The sequence below is a fragment of the Plectropomus leopardus genome, chromosome 12 (assembly GCF_026936395.1).
Source record: "Plectropomus leopardus strain MGB_pleo_1.0 chromosome 12, ASM2693639v1, whole genome shotgun sequence".
Lineage (NCBI taxonomy): Eukaryota > Metazoa > Chordata > Actinopteri > Perciformes > Serranidae > Plectropomus > Plectropomus leopardus.
The window spans coordinates 36,465,313-36,488,670 of NC_142187.1; the positions used below are offsets into that span (position 1 = coordinate 36,465,313).

The following is a 23,358-nucleotide window of genomic DNA, read 5'->3' on the forward strand; positions in this document are numbered from 1 at the left end:
TTTATCGCATTTATTGCTTTAGTTGCTGTCGTATTTGGTCTATTTCTTTGTATTATTTTAGACTGATATAATGCATCCTGAATCTTACATTATTCATCCTCTGGGTTTAATTTGATCTGAATTTTTCCCTCGTTTGGTCTCGCTTGTGCTCAATAGGTCTGTGCCGTCTGTGCAGTTCTGCTTTGCTTTGTTCAAAAAGCATTTTGTAAATGTTTTTGAAAAGCTGCTATATGAATAAAGTTTTTTTATATTAGAGACTGTAGAACCACATGAAAAAAAAAAGTTCGGCTACATTAGATTGAACATTATTGTTAAAAAAAGTCATTTTTTTACCTGATCCAACTATAAGTTTGCTGCCAGAACCAAAGATGAGCCTCGCGTTTGAATTTCCAGTCACACAACAGGAAACGCAAATACAAAAACAACAGGATCAGTGGCCCGGACTTTGCCCTCACTGTTTCATGTCCTTAATGGATTAGACTATAGATATGTGCTATGTGTTATTCAGCTTAAAGAAATTGGATTTATGCATGAGAAACCTCAACTCAAATATTAAGCATGTGCATAAACCGTAATGTGGCTTTTCAGAAATGAAACGATTGCCGGAGTTCGATGTTTAAACTCACGCTGGCATAAATCGAGATGAAAATGTCGAGTTTACAGAGCTGCATTAGGTTATTCCTCGCAAATTCATGAAAAACTTACGTGATTCAACTCTCAGTTTTGTCCCAGAACCAAAGATGAAAATTGAGTTTCCATAAGCAGTCACACAAAGAGAAAGCCAAGTGCGTGAACCCAGACATGGATGACATGAGCTGTTTCCTCATCAGGCTTCTCTGTTTCAGTTTTAAAATAGCCAAATGATATTTGCGCAGTTCATATGTTCGTGTTATTAAGCTTAAAAGGAAATTAAATGTAGGGATGAGAATGGCTGCATTTCAGGAAGAAAAAAATTATTTGGTGCCATAAATGTGTAAACAAAAAAAAAGACTGAAAAGCAAAAGGTCGAACAGTTACCGCAGCGAGACGCGGGTCTGGAGCTCTTTTTGAAGCATTTAGGTTGCTGGTGTCGAAACGGCTCAAAATGCTGAATCAGACTTGTTTAAATGCATCAAAATTTCACCAAAATTTCTTCAAAGTGTCTTCTGCCTCAAAAGAAAATCATGTAACTTACTTGATTCAATATTCAGTTTTGTGCCAGAACCAAAGATGACTTTGTTCCCATAACCATCAACATTCACACAGTCATGAATCCAAAGACGTAAATCTCAAGAATCATTTTCTGAGGCATCAAAACCAAACCGGCCGACAGTCCATCGGTTTCAGAGCACAAATACATTATTTTGTAATCACTATTTTGATGCATGTTATTAACAGCGTCGGTGCAAGACGAGTTTGCTTCTCTTATTACAATTAGCTGACAAAACATCTAAAGTTTATGTTTTTAATTTTGAATATTCTCACTCTGCTCATTTTAAACGTATGACTTTCGTTTAAATCTGAAAGCAGCTGACTGCACTGTACTGTTCTGCTGTTTGCTGAGGTTTACGAGTAACAAAAGAAAGGCGTCGTCACAAATAAAGGGATCAATATGCACAGTAATAATACGTAAGAATATTTCTTATTATGTGGCACAGTGGGGTTTTTTGTTGAAATTCACTCGTGGTTTAAATAATAAAGTAGATTAAGTTTTTAATTTGCTGCACAATCAAAACAAACAAATAAAGCGCAGGTGGTTCTTTTGTTTGCAGGAAGTGAAGAATGGACGGCCTGAACAGATATTTGTTCTTTCATGGGGTTTTTAGTTTATTAATGTGCCCAATTCGATAATCTGAATTTCATTCAGTAACAAGTAATATTCAAAAAAAGTAATAAACTTAACTTACTGGTCTCTATGATCACTTTGATGCCCTCCCCAAAAATTACTTTCCAGTTTCCTGTCCCAGTCACACAGTGTTTGTTAACTCAACAAAAAAACTGCAGTTTAAAGTTCACGAGTGATAAAGTGCACGGCATCGTCTGCAAACAGCTTTATTTTTACCAACATGCTATTTTTAACTGCATGTTTCATTGTTCCATTAAACACAATTACTCTCAAAAATTAGTCTTTTTAATTCAGGCTGATTTGCAAAAGCCAGACGAACTCTTCCATGTGATCTTTGCTTTCTTTCATAATTACGTCAGTCACAAACAGAGCTTTGTTTGAATGATGGTAAAAATTAAACTGCATAAAAAAGCGTTTGTCAGTCTTGAATATTTAAACTGGTAATACTCACTGCTTTCTACTGTTAGTTTGCTCCCTTTTCCAAAAATCTGCCGTCTGTTTCCTCCAACAGTCACACAGTGAATCTCTCTGAACAATAACTACAGAGACTATTTCATAATCACACTGGACGCAATACAGCTAACTGCAAACGGTAAAGAGAGGACGAACATTAAAGCAAAAAGTCATTCGTCTTATAAAGCAGTGAAGGGGACTTAATGGTCTGTCTGTCTGTCTGTCTGTCTGTCTGTTTGTTTGTTTCGGGCTAATTTTAATATATTGCTCCTGGGTGATGTGAGGGTCTGAGGGCAGAGGGATGTCGTACACTGTAAAGCCCTCTGAGGCAAACCATGTTTTGTGATAATGGTCTATATGAAAAAAACTGACTTGACTCCTGCCACGTTCAAAATAAATGCATCTAAAAGTTTTGAAATTTAAGGAATGAGGTAAAACATGCTTGTCTTAGCAAGATGTGGGTGCATCTCCAGAGACCGTCCTAAATTAAATCATCAATCATTTTACTTACTGGACAAAACTGTTAGTTTAACAGCGGATCCAAAGGTGAGTTTAGATGCTCCAGAGTACGTCACACTCTGAGAAATTCAACCACATAAACTCAGACGTGGAGGTTTGTTTCTATGAATCCCAAAGAGAACTTTTAAGTATTTAAAACATGTAGTAATAACTCAGAAAATATGCAATTCCTGCAATATGCTGCTGACAAATTACAAATATTATCATGGTCAAAATGTTTGAGATAGGACAAAATAACATGATTTCAGCTATATAAAACGGATTTGCCTCGTCATTTAGCTTTCATAAAGTTTACAGCTGGAGATGCTTTGACTTTAAATTGCGTCAGTACCAAAAATAGCTTCCCATGAGCATTCAACAAACGGTTAAATTCAAATATATGAATTTTTGACACTCACTGATTACTGCAGTTAGTTTGGTTCCTTCTCCAAAAAGAAGTTTAAAGTTTGCTCCTCCAGCAGTCACACAGTGAATCTCAGCTGAACAATTACTGCACAGACCTTCTCACCATCGAGCTATTTTAGATTTAAATATTCAGATTTTTGAAAACAGTTTTGCTAAAAACAGCACCTACATTAAGGTATATTTCTACCAAATCTTAAACTTTGTAATATTACATTACATTGTTCTTAAACTTTCATTTATTCCTCATTGTCTATATTTAGTGATCACTGTTTACATTTTCTATGGTTATTTTATTGCTCTTTGGTTTGAATCTGCTGTTAAGACAAGTGCTCTATAAATAAAGTTAAATATTATTTATCATTGTTATCATTATTGTCAGATGAGAGCCTTGTCTTTTTTGTAAACTTTCTTGTTTTAGCGGGACATTAGTGTATTTCTGATATTATCTAAAGACTTCTAAGGTTTTAAGATGCTGAGAAACTTGTAATTCATATTATCACATCGTCACTGATGTGAAAGCATAAAAGATCACCAATAATATAAGGTTTTTACTGACATCAGTGATGGGGTTTATGTACTGCCTCTTTCAATTCATGCAATTACTTTAATAATATTACTTTTAAATTTTATTTATTTATTTTTTCAAATTCTTTAATAATTATTTTATTAACAGGCCTTTTTGTTATTTTATCTTCCTGGAGTCAGAGATGAGGTTATAAACTCCACAGCCAGCCACACTGAGAGAAGTCCAACCACAGAAACCCAGAGATTAATGGAGACAACGGGACAAAATCTACTCTGGTCATTTATACGAACTGCAGGAAGCTCGAAATAACGTCAGTGGGGATAAAACATTTAAGAATTAAACAAATAAAGTATATGACCAGTGATGACACAAAGGAGAGTATGAGAAAAGTCCTGCAGAGAAATGTGTAAAGGCTCGGTATCTGAAGCTAAGCTTATGGTGGTTAATATGTTCACATTCAGTAAGAATACTTTTGTTCATGAGTGTTAACTTATTGCATGGATTTGTCCCGTTGACTTTGATTGCTCTGCATCTTTTGCCAGTAAAGTACCATTAACATAAGTTCATCATAATTCATTCTAACTGTGACGCCAGCAGGTCGCAGAAGTATGTTTAGTGAAATTTGTGTTTGTTCAAGTCTCTCCTCTAAAATGTGACCGTTAACTTTCACTATAATTAATTAAAATATTAATATTCAGGATCACAGCCAGTTTTAAGTTTTTTCCAGCAACAGTCTGGATTTTACATTTACATGTTTGCCTAAAAAAAACTGAGCCACAGCTCAATGATAATGAAATATAAAATGATAATGATACTCACTGGCCTCAACAGTCAGTCTGACTCCTTTCCCAAAAATGATTTTCCCATATGCTGCTCCAGCAGCAGTCACACAATGTTTCTGCTCAGAGCAATAACGCTGTGTCAGTAAACGGCGGACCATCATCTGCAAACACTCGTATTACATTTGGATCTTCGAGATATTCGGCCGTCTGATGTTGGTTTATATGCTGCAGTCCAGAAAAAGACTCATCTATCCATCTCATCTCTTCACTCTTTTACTGTAAAACTGTATCCGCTGATATGTTTTTATATGTGATTGCTCTGTAAAGCGCTTTGAATTGCACTGTATGAAATGTGCTCTAAAATAAAGCTGCTTTGCCTGAGCTCAGAAATGCACGTAGAAAGCATTTAAAAGAAGACACCTGAAGTCCAAGAGTGAAAATAAAGATGACCACCACACTGTTTTCTAAAAATGACCGACGACGCCAAAATACCTAAAGAATAAAATCATCATCTGATCACCTTTAAAAATGATTTACAGAATCTGAATTCCACACGCGGCTCTTTATTTCAGGTCCAGTGAGTCTTATACAACCTGCCTTTTTATTTTGGCTTTTAATTCAACTTTCACTTGTTGACGAGTTATTTACATATTTCAGCCTGTTTCACAGTTTTACCACTTTATTTTTTTAACATTGATCTCTATGACTTGCTGTGCTGTTATCCTTTAATTTACCACTGATTTACATTTTGAGTGATTTATGTGTGATTAATTTGTGCGGTCACCATATTTACATTAGCAGCTGGCTTTTTATTTTCATTTGTGTCGATTCCAATTATTTTATCTAATTTATGAATTCTTGGTACTCACGCTTTTCTACGATTAGTTTGATTCCTTCTCCAAAAATGAGTCTCACGTTTCCTCCTCCAGCAGTCACACAGTTAATCTGAGCTGAACAATAACTGCAGACGCTGCTTCTGCCGCGAGCCACAATAATTACCGTTAATAACCTGTTAATAGCAGCTATTAAAATGAAGAAGTAAACATTTTAAGTATTTTAAACTTGACTTGGCATTGAGTTGATTTTAGCACACTGACATATTTTCATTCATTTTATGTTATCAATATTTTTAATGCATAATTATAATAATAATATGATATAAATATATCAGTTAATGATACTCACTGGTTTCTACAGTCAGTTTGATTCCTTCTCCAAACAGCATTTTCAAGTTTCCTGATCCAGAAGTCACACAGTGAATCTCAGCTGGACAAAAACCAGAACGCTGCAGGACTGCTGCAGCTCATCCACCACAGGCTCCAATATTGATTCAAATCAGATTACAGGTGGACGGGATTACAGATTACACATCTGTTGTACTAAAGGAGCAGTTTAGTTTCATAGTTGAGGGAGAGCCGGTGGTGTTTGGTTTTTGTGATTTTTTAAGTTTAACACTATTTAATGTAAACTTTTTTTTGACACAGATTTATAGAAAAATGACATCCATGCAAATCTCTCAAATCTGCCAGTTTTATTTTAATAAAACAAATTAATAGAAAATAAAACATTATTTGTGTTTGTTTAGTTGCGTATTTTAAAAATGTTACTTTTATTTCAGATTTTCATCATATAACACTGATCTTTTTTACCATCAATTTCATACAGAATTTTTTTACTAGATTCATTTTTTTTTTGCATTTATATATTTTTGTTTTACTTTAATGTGTTTATTATGTGAAGTTACTTCTATTTTCAGATTTGTTTTTAATTAAACTGACTTTTTACATGCATTATAATGGTAAATGTTTTCAAGAAACTGATACATTTTCTCAACATATTCTGCTGTCTGTTATGTTGTATAATCTTTTTGCTATTTCTTAGTGTGACTGCTAAAGGGTTAAAAATGAGCTCTCCGGAGTGGAAGGTGGAGCGACGTCACTTTTCTTGCGCTGCTTTTAAAAATGTGCAAAAAGGCAACAAACTATTTCTTAAGAAATGTTTCACAAAGTCCATGAAATGAATAGATTTAGAAAATTATCTTTAAAATATCTGAAAAATAAAATTAATTTAAGACTATTTATCATTTTCATAATTAAACATTTCAAATTATGTTAGGAAGTTAGAATCTAAGCGCGTTTTCCAGTTAAGTACATTTAGACAAAGTTGTTCTTTTGAGTCATTGTTGAATTATTTAGTTACAAATGTAATTTTTTTTTAACTCTAATTAATGAAACTTTACTGTTGTACTGTTATTTTCAACCAGTCGGGCTGTTTAAACTCCAGTCGAACCACATGAAATAAGAGCCGTTATTTATCTTATTATTATTATCATCACTTAAATATGATTATATTTGGATACTCACTGCTCTCGGCAGTTAGTTTGATTCCTTTTCCAAAGATGATCTTCCAGTTTGCAGATGAAGTCGCACAGTCAGTCTGATCTGAACAGTAACTACATTAACTATTTCCACATCTGCACTTCCCTCATTATATCTGGATATTAAAACAGCTCACACAGATTGAATGTTGAGCAGATATATGTCTGAGGAACAACTTTTCTGCGCATGATAAAATACGTTTTTGAGAATTTGAGGAAAAAATTATTACAAAGAACATTTTAACTTAACCAAATCTGGATTGACATCACTTATATTTTGCTGCATTCAGACGCCTTTAACAAGTATTTAAACATCTGAGTCCATTTGATCTCTTTTAAAAACACGGGGGAGAGGAAATGTGACAGCTGGAGAGGAATGCCCCACAAATTGCAAGAAATTAGGAGATTTAGAAAAAAAAAGATTTTAGCTGAAACTTTCTGAAAGTTAGTTCATTGTATGGAGAGAGGAGGTAATTCCTGTAAAATATTTAGGTAACTCTCAATAACTTCATGGAGTCTAAACTCATGATCGATTCGGCCGGTCCGTTTAACTGTCATGTACATTTTCTCGTAGCTTTTAAGTTACGTGACAAAAACAGCACATTAATGAGTTCTCAACCATTAAAATGATCACGTTAATACTCACTGATCTCGACAGTTAGCTCGGTTCCTTTTCCAAAAATGACTTTGTAGTTTCCACCGACAGTCACACAGCGGACGACATCTGCTCAATAACTGCATAACCGTTTTCTCGATGAACAAACACTAATTACAGAAAGCAAAAGATTCCTAAAATAAAACCCAAACAACAAATTTAATTAATAAATGGGCTTAATAGTATGTGGACTTAAACATTATACTGAAAATTATTTAATGTTATAATTTGGGCTAATTTTTGTTGCCACATGTGCTACAGCTCAGTAAAGAGTGTATTCATATACAATTAAAAGATAACTGATTATTTTCCTCTTCTAGTTTAGCATTTCTTATTGGATGGAATAATTATTTTTCAAAAAATGTACATTTCCAGCAGGTGTTGGAGCACACGTTTAATTAACTTTTCTCCATCCAGTCATCCTTTGAATTCACTAACTTGAATCATTTTTTTTTTAAACTCAACAGCAGTGATACATAAGGATGGCATCCAAATGGACTGAATCTTAATTTCAAACTTACAAACTGACAGCCAAGGCATTTAACCCTTTGAGACCTGAGCCAACTGCCTTGATTTCATCCAGAAATACAGGTAATAAGCAACTTTAAGAAAATGACCCCAAAATTTGCAAGTAATTAGTAAAAACATTTTTTAAAAAATAAGCAAAAAAAAAAAAAAACCTAATAGTGCTAAAAAAGTTCTTGCCATTTTCTGTATTTTTTTCAAAAGAAATCAAACCAAAGTTCTCTGGGCTCAGAGGTTTCGGTGCTCGTGAAAAGCATCAGCAAAACTGATGTCGATCCAGACTCTGAAGGGTTAAAGTCAAAATCAGGTGTTTTAATTTGTGAGTTGAGATCACATCAGTAATGTTAATGTTGCTGTTGTTGTTTTTTAAAAGAAAAATACTTTAGATTCTGAATTATTAAAAATAATGACGTTAGGACTTTTGAGTTATTTCTTTAAAACTAAAAAAAAAAAAAAAAAACTTACTGGCTTCAACGTTGAGTGTGATCCCCGAGCCAAAGACCAGTTTGTAATTTCCAGTGTTCACACAACACTAAACATCATCACATAAACGCTGCAGCGCTAAATAATAAACCCAAAAACACTTATCTTATTCCAACATAAAAATCTGCAGTTAACGATAACTTATTAAGCATACAGACATATATTTCTTATTTTCTAAACTTTTAAACATAGTTGTTTGTACACTAAAGTTTAGCATTGAGACACATATTTGTATATTTTGTTTTTCTATATTTTTACACACTTTAAATACTCGGCACATAATTTTTAATATATTTTTACAAATGAACATATTCTTATCTTATATTTTTACTATTGAGCATATTTTCATTTTATGTTTTTACCGATGCACATATTTTTATTTAATTTTATCTTACCAATACACATTTTGTTTTTATATTTTTACTAAAACTCATTTTTATTTTATACTTCATGTTAACTTCAGAGTGACTGATGAATGATTGATGTATTTATGATGCTTATTGTTATTTATTGATCCCTTTGATTTGTTTAGTAGTTTGATTTTTAATATCATCTCATCTATGAGTCCAGATTATTAAATATTTCCTTCTTTATATGTGACCTCATATTACATATTTTAAATACTGAATATTAGTACTTACTGGGCTCTATGGTTAATCTGGTCCCACTTCCAAAAGTCATCTTATATCCAACATTCACACAACATGAAGCACCATGACACAAACTCTCAGACACAAACTGAACCAAACTTCATAAAAATAATAAAAGAAAAACATTCTTTTACATAATGAGAATTACATAATAATTTACACACGAGACTTCTGTGTGAATGATTCAGGTCCGGTCACAACAATAGCTGCTGTTTCAGCTATGATGTTGTAAATAAGTATTAACAGATTGATTAACAGCTTTGATTAAGACGAGCTCAGTTGAAGAATTGATTGCGATTGATATGATCGAGACAATATTTTATGTTTAGAAAATAAATATTTTGTAAATGACGTAAGCTAAATTTGCCTTTAATTTATTTTCCGCGTTAAAACAGTTCAGCCTGCTTTATCATCGCTATTTTCTTTTGTTTTTATTTCGACACTAATTCTTCTGTTTAGCTTTTGTATATATTAATGAAAAAAATGCTTGATGTAAATAGTATTTATGATCTGTATCAGTACTCACTGGGTTCACTGGTTAATCTGGTTCCCCCTCCAAAGATGATCTTATATTGATTTGCACCTCCAGCATTCACACAGCATGAAGCAGCAGAGCACAAACTCAGCACCAACCAAAGCTCACTCAGAAAAATTTCAGTTTCACATTTCAGACTTTTGTCTCAATTAAATCTTAAATTTGAATTGAACTGTAGATTAAAAGATATTATGAATAAGCTGCATCCTTATCAGTAGCTACATTTACATTTATAAAACTATTACATTTTTACCGTTATTACAAAGAAAAACAATATTCCCACTAATAACGTCTAATGGAAAGAAATACTCAGTATACTTATTCATATAAATATGCATCTGCTTTTGGTGTTTAAGTGCAGCTGTGTACACTGATGAAAGTGTCCTCTTACGTGTTGTTTAACACATCAAAATATGGAGATTTGGAAAGACTTTTTGACATTTTGCACCAAAATCTTTTTTTTTTGTTAGATTAACTCTTGTTCCATTTTACTTGTTTAATAGTTTTATTTTTAATATCCACTCACAGATTTCTATTCTGCTTTACTAAATCGAGTCTCTATTTTGGCAAATATGGATGTTGGTTCATTTTGATGTCTGATCACAAAACTATTTCCTTTGATTTTTAAAACATTTTGGAGTTACAAAGTTTTCATCTCACATCAGTCTGAACTGCAAGTTTGGTTTTTCATCTTTTTCTTTTTTTACGATCGTGATTTTGGGTGTTTACAGGCAAAACACCATGAGAAATATGTATACTATTAATGGTTAATATCTCAGGACTCACTGGTCTGAATGGTTATTCTGGTTCCGTGTCCAAAGACGAGTCGATTCTGATTTCCAGGATTCACACAACACGAAGCTCCAGGACAGAAACTCAGCAGAGCGACGAACTGAACCAAAGTTCATTCAGAAAAACAACGTTTTTATGTTAGACGTTTCTGTCCAGTTAAAAAAAGTCACAATTTCACTAAAAACTCTTGATTAATATATTTGACATTTAAATGTTTAATTGAAAAGATATTGAACAAACTGTTTTAAACACTATTTGATTATTTCTGCTACTTATCCTCAAAAACTGTGATTTTTTTTCCCCTTTTTTATGTTTGCCGATTATAGCTGTTATTTTAATAAAAGTTGTGTTTTTTAATTTCTGACATCTCTGAGATACGAGTTTTTCACCTGACAACATATACTGAATTATTTTCTACTTTAAGCTGATTTTATGAACAAATGATCTGTTTAATTTTTTTTATTTTTTTTTTTTACAATCGTTAGCGTATCAGTCAGTCAATAAAATAACAAATTCTCTCTGTCTCTTTTAAAATCCATCACTCTGTTTTTTTTTTTTATTATTCCTGTAAAACCAACATTTGTTTATTGGTTTTTAGATGCTCTATATGCAACATTAATGGTCTGAGTCAGTACTCACTGGGTTCAATGGTTAGTCTGGTCCCGCTCCCAAAAATCATCTTATATGCACCTCCAGCATTCACACAACATGAAGCACCTGAACACAAACTCAGCAGAGCACCTGAGCCGAACCTCATCAATACATCGACAGATTTTTGGGATAAATATATATGATGAATCTTATGATAATGATGAGAGGCTAGTTGCTTTAGAAATACTACCAGAAATGTTTAAACACTAGAGATTTATTTGATTATTTCAGCAGTTTTTCTGCAAAATCTTTGATTTTTTTTTCCCTTTTTTTATGTTTGTTGATCATGGCTCTTATTTAAAGGATTTTAGGGTTTGTTTGGTTGGTTTTTTAAAGTTTAGTTGTAGTTTTTTGTTGTTTTTGTTGAAGGTTTTTCAGCTGACAGTGTTACAGTGAATTATTTAGATTTTATGAACCTGACAGGAATCATTTCTTCTTTGCTCTCATCAGTCAGTCCAGAAATATACAAATTTTCTTTTTTTTTTATCCATATTCCTTTAAACTCCTTTTGTCGTAGTTTTTTTTAGACGGTCTATCATTGACATTCATGGCCTGTATCAGTACTCACTGGGTTCACTGGTTAATCTGGTCCCACTTCCAAAAATGAATTCATATCCACCTCCAGCATTCACACAACATAAAGCAGCAGAGCACAAACTCAGCACAGCGACCGAACCAAACTTCACCCAAAAAACCGCCGTTTTACATTTCAGACTTTTGTCTCAGTCACATCTGAAATTTGAAATTAACTGTGTATTAAAATATACTGAAAATGGTTTTGATACATCAGATGAATTCACTGATGATTCGGATTCTTTTCTTCAGCTGTATTGTTGTAATGAAGCTGTTTATTTATCAGTTATTTACATGCATACAAATATTACCTTTTTACTCTCATTACAAAAACAGACAACATTCCCGCTAAAAATACCTGAAAATATCTAAATAATCCACGTCTAAATCAGAAAATACTACACCCTGAAAACAGCCAAATTTAGAATATCCAAACAGCATCAAGTATTTACGTGAGCCGCATCAGCGTCAGAATATTGTCACGATGGAAATGAAAGTGAAATATTCGCATGCACGTAAACGTACTCAGAGTCCAGCTGGACCGGACTGTGTATATTTATGTTTTCAGCTTTTCTTCAGATTGTGTTTTTGAAGTTTAGACCCGCTCTGTATGAATGATATTTATCATCTGTTTCGGTACTCACGGGGTTCAACGGTTAATCTGCCTCCACTCCCAAAAATCAGCTTTCGATTGTCAGCATTCACACAGCATGAAGCAGCAAAACACAAACTGTGTGACAAACTGAACCAAACCACATTCAGAAAAACACTTTTCTTTACAGACTTCTGTCCGCTTAAAAAAAGTCACCATTTCAATAAAATGATCAGAAACTATCAACATATTAGAGATGTAAAGCAGTTATGATGCAGAGATACTGTGCACACTGTTTTAATATCGACAATGTTTTTGATTATTTCAGCTACTTCTCCTCAAAAACTTTACAATTTGCCTTTTTTTCTTGTTGATTTTTGCTGTTTTAGAAAGATCGACTTTTTTAGTTTCTGAATTCTCAGAATTACAAGTTTAAAAAAATCATAAAGTATAGATTATATATAAAATACTTACAATGCCAACATTTAGTAGAAATACTGAAAAAAAACCCTGTTTTTAATAATGTGTTTGATTATTTCAGCCACTTTTCCTGCAAACCTTTGAATTTTTCCTTTTTCATGTTTTTGGATTTGTTGCTGTTATCTTAAGAAAGTTTTATTAACAGTGTTACAGTGAATTATTTCCTGCTTTGAGCTGGTTTATGAACCTGCGGCGCTAAACGCGTCATATATTGTTTGCAGCTGTTTACTCATCAATAAATCATTAATAATTTTAAATCTATCACTCAGATTTTGTTTGTTATTCCTGAAAAACAAAAGTGTTTTGTCTTTTCGTGTCTTTTCGGATTCTCAGTAAAAGACATTAATCAGACATTATCAGCACTTACTGGGTTCAACGCTTAATCTGGTTCCACTCCCAAAAGTGATCTTTAATCCGCCTCCAGCGTTCACACAACACGAAATCACCTGACACAAACTCAGCAGAGCCCTGAGCCGCCCTCAGACAAACACGCACCTCTGTGACAAATACGTGTCAGAAATCACACGAATGATGACGGTTCATTAAAAATACTCTGCAAACTGTTTTAATACCCACAAATACTTTTGGATTATTCCTGTAAAACACAAGTTTTTTATTTTCAGATTGTTGTTTGTTTGTGTTTGTTTTTTAACGCTCTATAAAAGACATTAATGATGTGTGTCAGTGCTCACTGGGTTCACTGGTTAATCTGGTTAATCTGGTTAATCTGGTTAATCTGGTTCTGTCTCCAAAGATCATTTTATTTCCAACATGAAGCATCACGGCACAAACTCAGCCAAACTTCATTCAGAAAAAACTTTTCTTTTTTTCTTTTTTTTAACTTTAGAGACTTCAGTCTGGCTAATTAAGACACTATTTTCATTTGAAATCATTTATTATTATAAATAAAATGCAAATGGTTACATTTACTGTAGAGTCAGGATGCTGCTCAAAGGTTTGAATCTATTGTTATGATTAAGACAATTTTAAGATGATAAAAACGTCAGTTTTGGATTTAGTTGGATAATTCTTTATTTTGGGTGTTTTTTCTGAGCAATGATGAATTGAATTAAACTTCATTTAGAAAATCATGATTTTACTGGAACGATGACATTCAGATACTAAAAAAAGAGACAGTTTTAATTTAAAAATATGCATATCTATGATAAATATATGTTAGAGGTTTTGATATTTACTGTATGTTCAGAACGAGAGGTTGTCATGTTCTAGATTAGATACTGAAGATTGTGATTATTGTGTGTATTGATTATTGTGATAAAGCCAAGAATAAAGTTACTTTCTACTTACTGGCTTCAGCAGTTAATCTGGTTCCACCTCCGAACATCAGTTTATTCTGGTTAGTAGACTTCACACTACGGGACGCGTCGTGACAAAAACTGAACCAAACCTCGTTCAGAAAAACATCATTTTTACACTTTGAACTATCAAATGAACATTTCCACATTAACTGATCAGCAAAGATATTGATTATTTTGAGTGTCGATTGTCTGAATGAATAAATTCATGATTCTTTTGCAGCAGGAATTTATTATTATTATTATTATTATTATTATTATTATTATTATTATTATTATTATTATTAATATATAACTATCAGGATAAAGAAAATCTGTCAGACATTTATTTGCATTTTAAAAAATAAAACCACTTTTTAAACTTTATTTGGAATGATTAAGTTACAGTTGAGAATCTGAATTAGAAATACTTTATTGATCATCGAAGGAAATATTGATTTGTTACAGTCGCTGTGATGCGGAGCTTAATTATAGATTTATAGAATTAACTGAAAATCGAATTAAAATGAAATAAGTGCATTTGTAAAAATATTAAATAAAAAATAAATGTGAGCAACAGGCTTTAGTTTCAGAGCAGTTTGTAAAATATGTGTAATATGCTGAGTGCGTAAAGTGTGTAAAGAAATATAGAATTACCAAATATACGAAAAAGTTTCTATTATTGTTTTATTATTGTTTGGGGTTTTTCATTAGAAATAAATGTCTATTGTACATATGTATAATAAATAATGGTAAAATTTTAAAAATTGCTGTACAATAGATACCACAACTGTTTTTTGATGATGGTACAGATATTGATCATTCAGTTTTATATTTTGTCACTTGATGTGTTTTAATGATTCTCTACTTTGTGTTGATTTTATTTTTGAATTATTTTCTACTTTGTGTTGATTTTATTTTTGAATTATTTTCTACTTTGTGTTGATTTTACTTTTGAATATTTTTCTACTTTGTGTTGATGTTATTTTTCCATACCAGCACTTACTGGTTTCAATGGTCAATCTGGTTCCAAACATGAGCTCATGAGCACCAGTATAATCCCTCAACATGAAGCATCGCCACATAAACTCAGCAGTGACCAGCTGAACCAAACTTTTATTCATAATCATTTATTTATTTTATGTATTGACTGAAAGGTTATTTTCGGGCTGGAAAATGACGTCACTGTGTCCTTTAAAAACAGGCGTTTATGACACATTTCTTCCACAAATCAGTGTTTAAATTTGACACATTTATATTCTCACTAAAAACAGCTGCTGAGTGAGTTTGTGATGATGCTCCGTGATCACCAGTATCAGAGTTTACTGCGTTCAGTGGTTATTTTGTCAATCATGCTGATTGATTTTCACATTGATTTAGTGGATTTTAATTTTTCAATCACATCAATATTCAACCCTTTAAAGGCTGAGCAATTTGGTTTGGCTTCTTTTGAACAGAACAAGCAGGAAAAGAAAGATTATTTGAAAATTACCTCTAAATTAGCAGGAAAAAAATTAAAAATTGAAAGGAAGGGTTAGGATTAGAAAAAAAATGACAATTACCACTAAATTACAAAAAGTTAAATAAAAAATAAATAAATAAATAAATAATAGAAGAAAAATGATGATTCCCCCAAAAAAAGTAAAAATAATTGAATAAAAACTTTTTTTTCAGTAACATCACGTGGTTATAATTACACATATAGTTTTCTGGACGTTTTCCTCTTTTAAAAAATCATTTCAGGTCATTTTCTCATCACCTTTTAATATTTTCTTGCAATTTGCCCAATATTTCTTACCAATTTACTAATCACCTTTTTCCTCATAATTTCAAAAGAAACCAACATGTTCAGGTCTCAAAGGATTAAATATCTCCTGAAAGGCTTTTCTGCTCATAAAAACTCTGTAAATCTGTAAATCTGAATTATTTTCTGTGTTGATTTTATGGCCTGAATAGTCAAATTAATCATTTTCATCTCAGATCTATTTATTGGATTTTTTAACTCTGACTGTGTTTTTTCTGCATCAAACGCTGAAAACTTTGTTGATAAATCTGCATCATTACAATAATACACATAATATATTTTCTGCTTACTGGTTTCGATGGTTAATCTGGTTCCACTTCCAAAGATGATCTTAGTTCGACTTCCATCATTCACACAACGTGAAGCAGCTCGACAAAAACTGAACCAAACCTCATTCAGAAAATCAGCGTTTTTACACTTTGAACTATGAAATGAAGTGAATGAACTATGAATGATTTTCATATTAACGGATCAGCAAAGATATTGATTTGTTTTAGTGTCGATCGTCTGAATGAATAAAGTCATGATTCTTTCTCAGCAGATGTATTTTTTAATATTTTGACTTTTAGGATCAAGAAGATATCTGATTATAAATTAAACCAAATTTTGTAGGTTTATATTTCCCTCAAAAAATCATATTATTTTAATTATTTGAGACTTTTGCCTGAATGATTATTACCATGAATGGCTTTTTCCATGAAAATACACAGAAGAAATTGAATGTGTATTTTGGAGAGGGACTGAACTGTTTTGGAAATGTTTCGTCTCCCTGTAAAAATAAACTATATTTCTGATCAGTATCTGTACTTACTGGGTTCGACGGTTAATCTGATTCCACGTCCAAAAATCATTTTAGTTGCAGCTCCGACATTCGCACAGCATGAAGCAGCGCGACACAAACTCACTGCACCAAACCTCATTCAGAAAAACAGCAATTTAACGTGGCTGATTTAAAATAACTGATTATTCACTGAATATTTATTATAAATCAGATGCTAATGGTGGGATTTACTGAACAAACTGTTTTTAATGTTAAACTTCTTATTAACACACAGATGTATTTAAATATCGTCCCATGAGAAGAAATAATTTCTTTGGACTGAATTTTACTTTGACATTTATTTTTAATTATTTTAAGCAGCCCGCACACTAACGTTTGTAAAGTTAAAAACACTTTGTCTCTTTTTACAGCGTATGATAAAAATAATTCAAGTTAAATCTTAATTATGATTTTTGTTTTCACTGCATCAGTTTTAATAACTTTCTAGTTTTGTTCATATTCTGGTTTTAACACTGTCGTTTGCATTTAATGACACCTCAGATAAGTAAAATTAATAAAATATAGATCAGAACTCACAGGGTTCAAAGGTTAAACTGGTTCCACCTCCAAAGATGATCTTAAATCCTCCATCATTCGCACAACGTGAAGCTCCACGACACAAACTGAACCAAACTTCATCCACGTTTTCTAGTTTTATTTTTTACATTCTGTCTGATTAATAAAGTCACTGTTTTCATTTAAAATGATTCATGAATAAAATGAGAATAAGTTTTATTAATATACTAAATATGCATAAATATATTTAAATTTAATTCATTTATAAATAATAAATATGAATAAGTGCCATTTCTAATATATAAATATCACTGTGAAACCTCACCAGTCAATTAATCTGTTGTCTATGAAATTTTACAGCATGTTAGTTTTTTCAGGCCGTTTTCTCAAAAAGAGTTTTTTAACTTACTGTCGATAACGTGAAGTTTGGTGCCGCCGCCAAAGACGATCTTGTTAGCAGCAGAGCCGTAAGTCACACAGTGTGACGCTTCACGACACAAACCTCACTGACTACAAAAACACCCAACACCCAATTAAATAAACCTCAAAAAATCTGATCAAATAAACCCGATAAATTAACTTTATTAGTCTGGATTAAATAAACTTGATTGAATAAAATTACATAAACCTGAATAAATAACCCCCATTTCATGAATTGATTAAATAAACCTAATTTAATGTATCTGAACGAATGAGTTTGATTAAATACACCTGAATAAATAAACTACATTAATTAATCTGATTTTTAAAATGTTTAAATATAGTATATTTGGATTAAATAAATCCTAATTAAATTCACCTGATTAATCTTGATTAATTAAAGTTTATTAAATAAACCTGGATTACATAAACTTGATAACATAAAGCTAATTTCATTATTTGGTTAAATAAACCTGATGTAACATATCTGGACAAATAAGTCTGAGTAAATTATTTTGATTAAATGAAGTGAACAAATAGATTTTATAATAAATACTTGATTAAATAAACTTGAATAAACACAATTTAATAAATCTGTTAAAATGAACCTGATTAGATAAACCTGATTAAACACCTTTAATTTAAAAAATTTACCATCTAGGTAATTTTTCAGATGTTTCTCATGCTTTAGAAATTCTCCACATAAATACTATTGATCATGTTCGTCAGTATTCACTGAGCTCAACGGTCAAACGGTCAAACGGTTAAACGCTAAACAGTCGAACGGTAAAACGGTTAAACGGTCGAACGGTCAAACGGTTAAACGGTTAAACGGTCAAACGGTCGAACGGTTAAACAGTTAAACGGTTGAACGGTCGAACGGTTAAACAGTTAAACGGTTAAACGGTCGAACGGTCGAATGGTTAAACGGTCGAACGGTTAAATGGTCGAACGGTTAAACGGTCGAACGGTTAAACAGTTAAACGGTTAAACGGTCGAACGGTCGAATGGTTAAATGGTCGAACGGTTAAACGGTTAAACGGTTAAACGGTTAAACGGTCCCGCTGCCAAAGCAGAATTCACACAACACGAAGAAAAAAAAAAATTTTTTAAATCTGATTTTATTCCAGTCGCATAATAAAGCTTCTGTTTATATTTTATATGTTTATATTTGAATTAAAAGGTAGATTTTGATATTTAGTCTTTTTTGACTTCATGCAGTTTCTGATTATTTATTGTTGTTTTTTTTTTTTACCCGTTTTAAAACATTAAATATTATAAAAGGATGTTCTATGAATCTGAGCTCCTGCGTTTGAGCCACTAGTATTTACAGACTTTATGTTGAAAACGTATTTTTGGGATCAGTGACATTATGAATGTAATGTAAATAAAAGTTGGAATAACTTCAGTCTTCGGTTACTCACAGCTTTCAATAATCACTTTGGTTCCTTCTCCAAATAAAATCTTCCGTCCGGCAGCTGAAGACGTCACACAGTGATTCTGTCCTCACATCAAATCTGATCAACACGTCAAATGTCTGAAGAGGATCATTTTAATTATTTAAATTGTGATACTGATTTATTATTATTATTAGATTTTTTCAGATTGTTTTTTTTTTTTTACTTTATTCTTCTTTTCTGATGTTCAGGTATTTTATTTTGTATCTTTTTACTGATTACTTGCTATATTTTTGGTGGCAGTTTCTTCTCAAGTTGCTCATAAATTGCTCCAGTTTCAAAGGGTTAAAGTTGTAGATCATTCTTTCATCAGTCTGTTTTATTTAGAAAAATAAATCTTTCAGCTTATTAAATAATTCTCTTTAAAGAAATATTTAATTTTTCTTATTTTTTTAATATTTACACATTTTTATGTGGATATTATTTTTCAACTGTTTTTATTTTGAATGTAATTTTCTTTTCTTTTTTATTGATGCTTATTTACAGTTTGTCTTGATTTTTGACCTCTTATGATCATGTCGGGATTTACTGTTGCCTCCTCTTGGATTTAATTTGCTGAGAAAATTATTTTAAAAAAACCAAATAAAACAGATCAGACTCACTGGACTCGACGGTCAGTTTGGCTCCGGAGCCGAACAGGATTTTGTCGACGCCTCCGGATTTCACACAGTGTCGAGTCTGATGACAGAAACTCAAACTGCTGACAGCTCCCAACCAAACGGCTTCAAAGCTGCTGTTTCTGACCCGACTCTCGAATTAAACGTTTTATTTGCATCGAAACAATTTGTTTTTGTGTCCTTTTTTAAGATTGTGAAGGGACGACATATTTATTATTTTATCATTCTGTTGTTTTGGCTTTTCTTTGGCAGAAATGAGCTTCCATACAATCCTGCAGTTTACTTTAAAATAAGAAAGGTGAAAGTTTTCGAGTCTCTCAGTTTAACTTTTTATAATAAATTCACAAACGTTGTAAAAACATTTCCACAAAACTTGAGATTTTGAAACGTTGGATTATTCTCCACTAAAAGAAGTTGAGTCAAACAGAGTTTTAACTGCAGATTTTTGCAGTTTAAAACAAAAACTGTTAATAAAGAAAATACGAGCTGCTCAGATCAGAAAAATAAATGAATAAATGAATTCGGTTTGGTATAATGTGAGACATCCAGGTTTCAAATAACAGATTTCACCATGAATCTTCCTCAGGTGATTACTTACATTGAAAACATCATTATTATCATTTCTATTTTTTTGGAGATTTTTCATTTTGTTTAATTAAAGGCAAATGAGTTATTAAATATTATTAAATACGCACTGAGTTTCATACATTTCCAAAACAAAAATCTTCCATTACATAAAATCAGGTTTTTTCACAATACAATTTTAGACCAAAAATAAAACACTATTAGCTTAAATTTTAACTCATAGATATCGCCACGAAATTTACTCATATTAAGACAATTATTTTTGCTCTATGTTTTTTTTTTTACGATTTTGCGTTTTTGCCTAAATTTCCAGAACAGAAAGTCTGCAGGAAAAAAAAAACTAAATTTGAATTTGGACGTTTTCTTTTCGTAAGTCTGATAAAAAGAAAAGAGATTTTTTGGAAGCAAATTCACTCAAAATCTCAAAGTTGTTTCACCTGAAGTGTCGCACCTTAAACACAACGTTTTAAGATTTTTAAGAACCTTGTGGCGTTTCTCTCCCGAAAATAACCTGATCAGTTTGATCAACTGACTGAAAACCTGCAGCTCACCTTCATCATCACTTATTATCATTCATTTTTGCTGAAATACCTAAAATTGATAGTTGGAAACATGTAGAAATATTCAGTGATCACTGGATAAAATGCCACTTTTTCTACGTTGTGTTGGGTTAAAAATATATAAGAAATAAACTGAGTTTTGTTTCTTACCGGCGTCGACTCTCAGCTGAGTTCCTCTCCCAAAAATTAATCTCTCTGTATTTCCTGTCACACTGTGACTGACAGCTGGCTGAAAACCTCGAGTCACTTTCCAAAATTAAACTTGTTACATAAAAAAACTTCTCCCTGGTAACAAAAACTTTATTATTTTTTCTTGGTAAAAATCTCATTTTATCTTTTTAATCTCAAAATTTTTCCCACGTTCTGTCCTCAACGAAACTCAATTATACAAAAATATTTTTAGACTCTTTTCATGTGTTGAAAAAAGCGTTTAGGACTCATTTGTGGACAAAAGTTAGCAGATGGGACTTTTTTTTAAATTAATATTTTTTAAACTGTTTTCCATCTTACCAGCGTCGACTCTCAGCTGAGTTCCTCTCCCAAAAATGATCCTTTCTGCAGCTCCTCTCACACTGTGACTGACAGCCGACCGAAAACGTCAGATTCAGCTTCGACAGATTCACTTTCATTAAAAAGTCTTTTTTTTTCGGTTCCTCTGAAGTTAGAAATAAACTAAAGATTCAGTCCAGTTTTTGGGGTTTTTTCTGATGAATTTCTTAAAAGTCAAAAACAATAAGACATATAAACTTTTATCAAATACCATCAAACTATATTTTTATTTGTCTTTTATTTGACATCTTTTGGTGAAGTCTAATAGTTGTAACTTTTTGTTGACATCAATCATAAAATCATTAAAGTTTTACTTTGATTTCTGACCAACTCAGCAAGAAATGTCCAACAATTAAAGAAAAAAATAATAAGAATAAGAAAATTACCTTAAAAATAGTTTTAAAGAGAGAGGAAGATTAGAAGGAAATTATTCAAATAAATACGACACCAACTATAATTATAATAATTTTAAATTTTATTAATTATGTTCCTATATATATATATATATATATATATATATATATATATATATATATATATATATATATATATATATATATATATATATATATATATATGATAAATAAATCTTTTTTGGCCATTTCATTGTTTGTTTTTTTGTGCATATTTTCAGGAGTATTTTGGGGGGTTTATTTAGGGCCATGTCTCGTGTATTTGCTTGTTGCCTTTTAACCACGTTTTCGATAAGAATAAAAACTAAACAGTTAATTAAGTTAAGGGTTAACTGACTCTAATCTCAAAAACACGACTCCGGTTTTCAGAAACGTGAGTCTGAACAGACTGAATTATATCCTCACAGTCATTTCAACAGATAATCCTGAATTTGTTCGTCACTAAACTGATGTCTGAGGTAACTTTATTTGAATATATTTTGCAGTTAAAATGAATAAACTCACTGGTTTGTACTCGCAGTTTAGTTCCTCCTCCGAACACGACGGCGTAGCCTCCCTGAGCAGTCACACTGACACACACAGCTCCACAAAAACCAGCACGAACCAGTTTGGGACCAGTTTTGGCGACAAACTAAAAGCAAAATTTTAAATAATTTCAGTTTTTTTGCCGTGAGGAACCGGAGAGCCGACAGCTGGATTCATAATGATAAAAAATAAAAATAAAGAAAAAACATTTTGCTTTTTGTGTTATGAATTTTTTCACCGACCTGTTGACACGACGAGCTACACGACGAGCTACACGACGAGCTACACGACGAGCTACACGACGAGCTACACGACGAGCTACACGACGAGCTTCACGCCCCCGCCGAACATCAGCTTGTTCCCAGCTCCATACACACCGTCACACACACTCACACACACTCACACACCAACCTCACACACCCTCACTAATCACACACACACACTGGTTCATTATTTGATGTGTTATTATGTTCATACGGAAGCCCATTTCTGCCAAAAACAAGAAAAACTGACGATATTCACTTTGAGTCAAAGTTATGACTTTAAGATTATGATTAACCAGAATAAATTAAATACACATAACACTGACTCTTTCCCTTTAAAACTGAAGAAAATGACTTTGTATTTTGAAATGTGTAAAATTTAACTACATTTTTCTACATTAGTTCAATAAATGGTACATTTTGGACGTTTGATCTCAGCTCTGACGAGCCAAGAGGTGGCTTGTTTTATTATCATATCACATTTTTTAATTAATTTCATTTTCCCTAGCAGAAACTGGCTTTTATACATTTAGACTTTCAAATGTATTATTATTTTATTTTTATTATTTGATGGGATTTAACAGCCCTGTGCTGTCGGTCATCTATTTTTTTGCTTTTATTCTTATTTTGCTTTTATTTTCAATGTTTTGGGTTTTTTTTTAATCTGTGAAAGATTATTTTGCTGTGCAGGTTTTATACTCTGTGCTGTCG

General features: G+C 32.1%; 1 protein-coding gene across 7 annotated transcripts in view; it reads right to left on the bottom strand.

Moving 5' to 3' along the window:
* The window catches only part of LOC121951147 (M1-specific T cell receptor alpha chain-like), a 35,901-nt gene extending 19,113 nt beyond the window's left edge, over positions 1–16,788 (bottom strand). The window contains exon 1 of one of the 7 annotated variants that reach the window (XM_088086050.1): positions 16,734–16,788. In XM_088086050.1, the coding sequence (XP_087942176.1) occupies positions 16,734–16,773 (40 nt within the window). In that variant the 5' untranslated portion in view covers positions 16,774–16,788. Of the gene's footprint in view, positions 1–4,547; positions 4,684–5,695; positions 5,824–9,191; positions 9,338–11,166; positions 12,336–14,131; positions 14,188–16,212; positions 16,400–16,733 lie in introns of those variants that run through there. The other 6 variants (XM_088086045.1, XM_088086046.1, XM_088086048.1 and 3 more) reach the window with 6 other exon arrangements.
* Positions 16,789–23,358: the final 6,570 nt, after the last annotated feature.